Consider the following 367-nt stretch of genomic DNA (forward strand, 5'->3'; position numbering starts at 1 on the left):
TTTCACCCCGTTTTTAGCTGTTTCCTCTAGATCGGGGTCAGAAACACATATAGCACTGTTCATCCAGTGCTGCTGGATTTACCCAGCTCTCTGCTGCTCCCAGCAGCCCCCAGTTTCTTGGGGAGCAACCGGGCACCGGTGGCATTTCCGCGGCCAGAGCCTCCTGTTCAGCTGAGGCCGGGCACAGCTCAGCACATGGAGGCACAGCAGGGCGCGGGACAGTGGAGGTGGATGTCGTGCCGTGCCCGAACTGCTGCGACTCCCCCTGGCCAGCCCCCCGGCCCCAGTCCTGCCACCCATCGTCCCCACCTGCTTTTTAGAGCGCTCCTCCTCAAAGAGCACCCGCCGGTGCCGCTGGCACTGCCGG

The 367-nt window shown here is 63.5% G+C and overlaps 1 protein-coding gene across 1 annotated transcript in view; it reads right to left on the reverse strand.

Annotated features, from left to right (window-relative positions):
- The window catches only part of TRIM65 (tripartite motif containing 65), a gene marked incomplete at its 3' end in the record, with an annotated part of 4,271 nt that overhangs the window by 3,003 nt on the left and 901 nt on the right, over positions 1-367 (reverse strand). The window contains 1 exon segment of the mRNA XM_009572190.1: positions 308-360. Coding sequence (XP_009570485.1) covers positions 308-360 — 53 coding nt within the window.

This window comes from Fulmarus glacialis, unplaced genomic scaffold (genome assembly GCF_000690835.1).
Source record: "Fulmarus glacialis isolate BGI_N327 unplaced genomic scaffold, ASM69083v1 scaffold28732, whole genome shotgun sequence".
In the NCBI taxonomy this organism is placed as follows: domain Eukaryota; kingdom Metazoa; phylum Chordata; class Aves; order Procellariiformes; family Procellariidae; genus Fulmarus; species Fulmarus glacialis.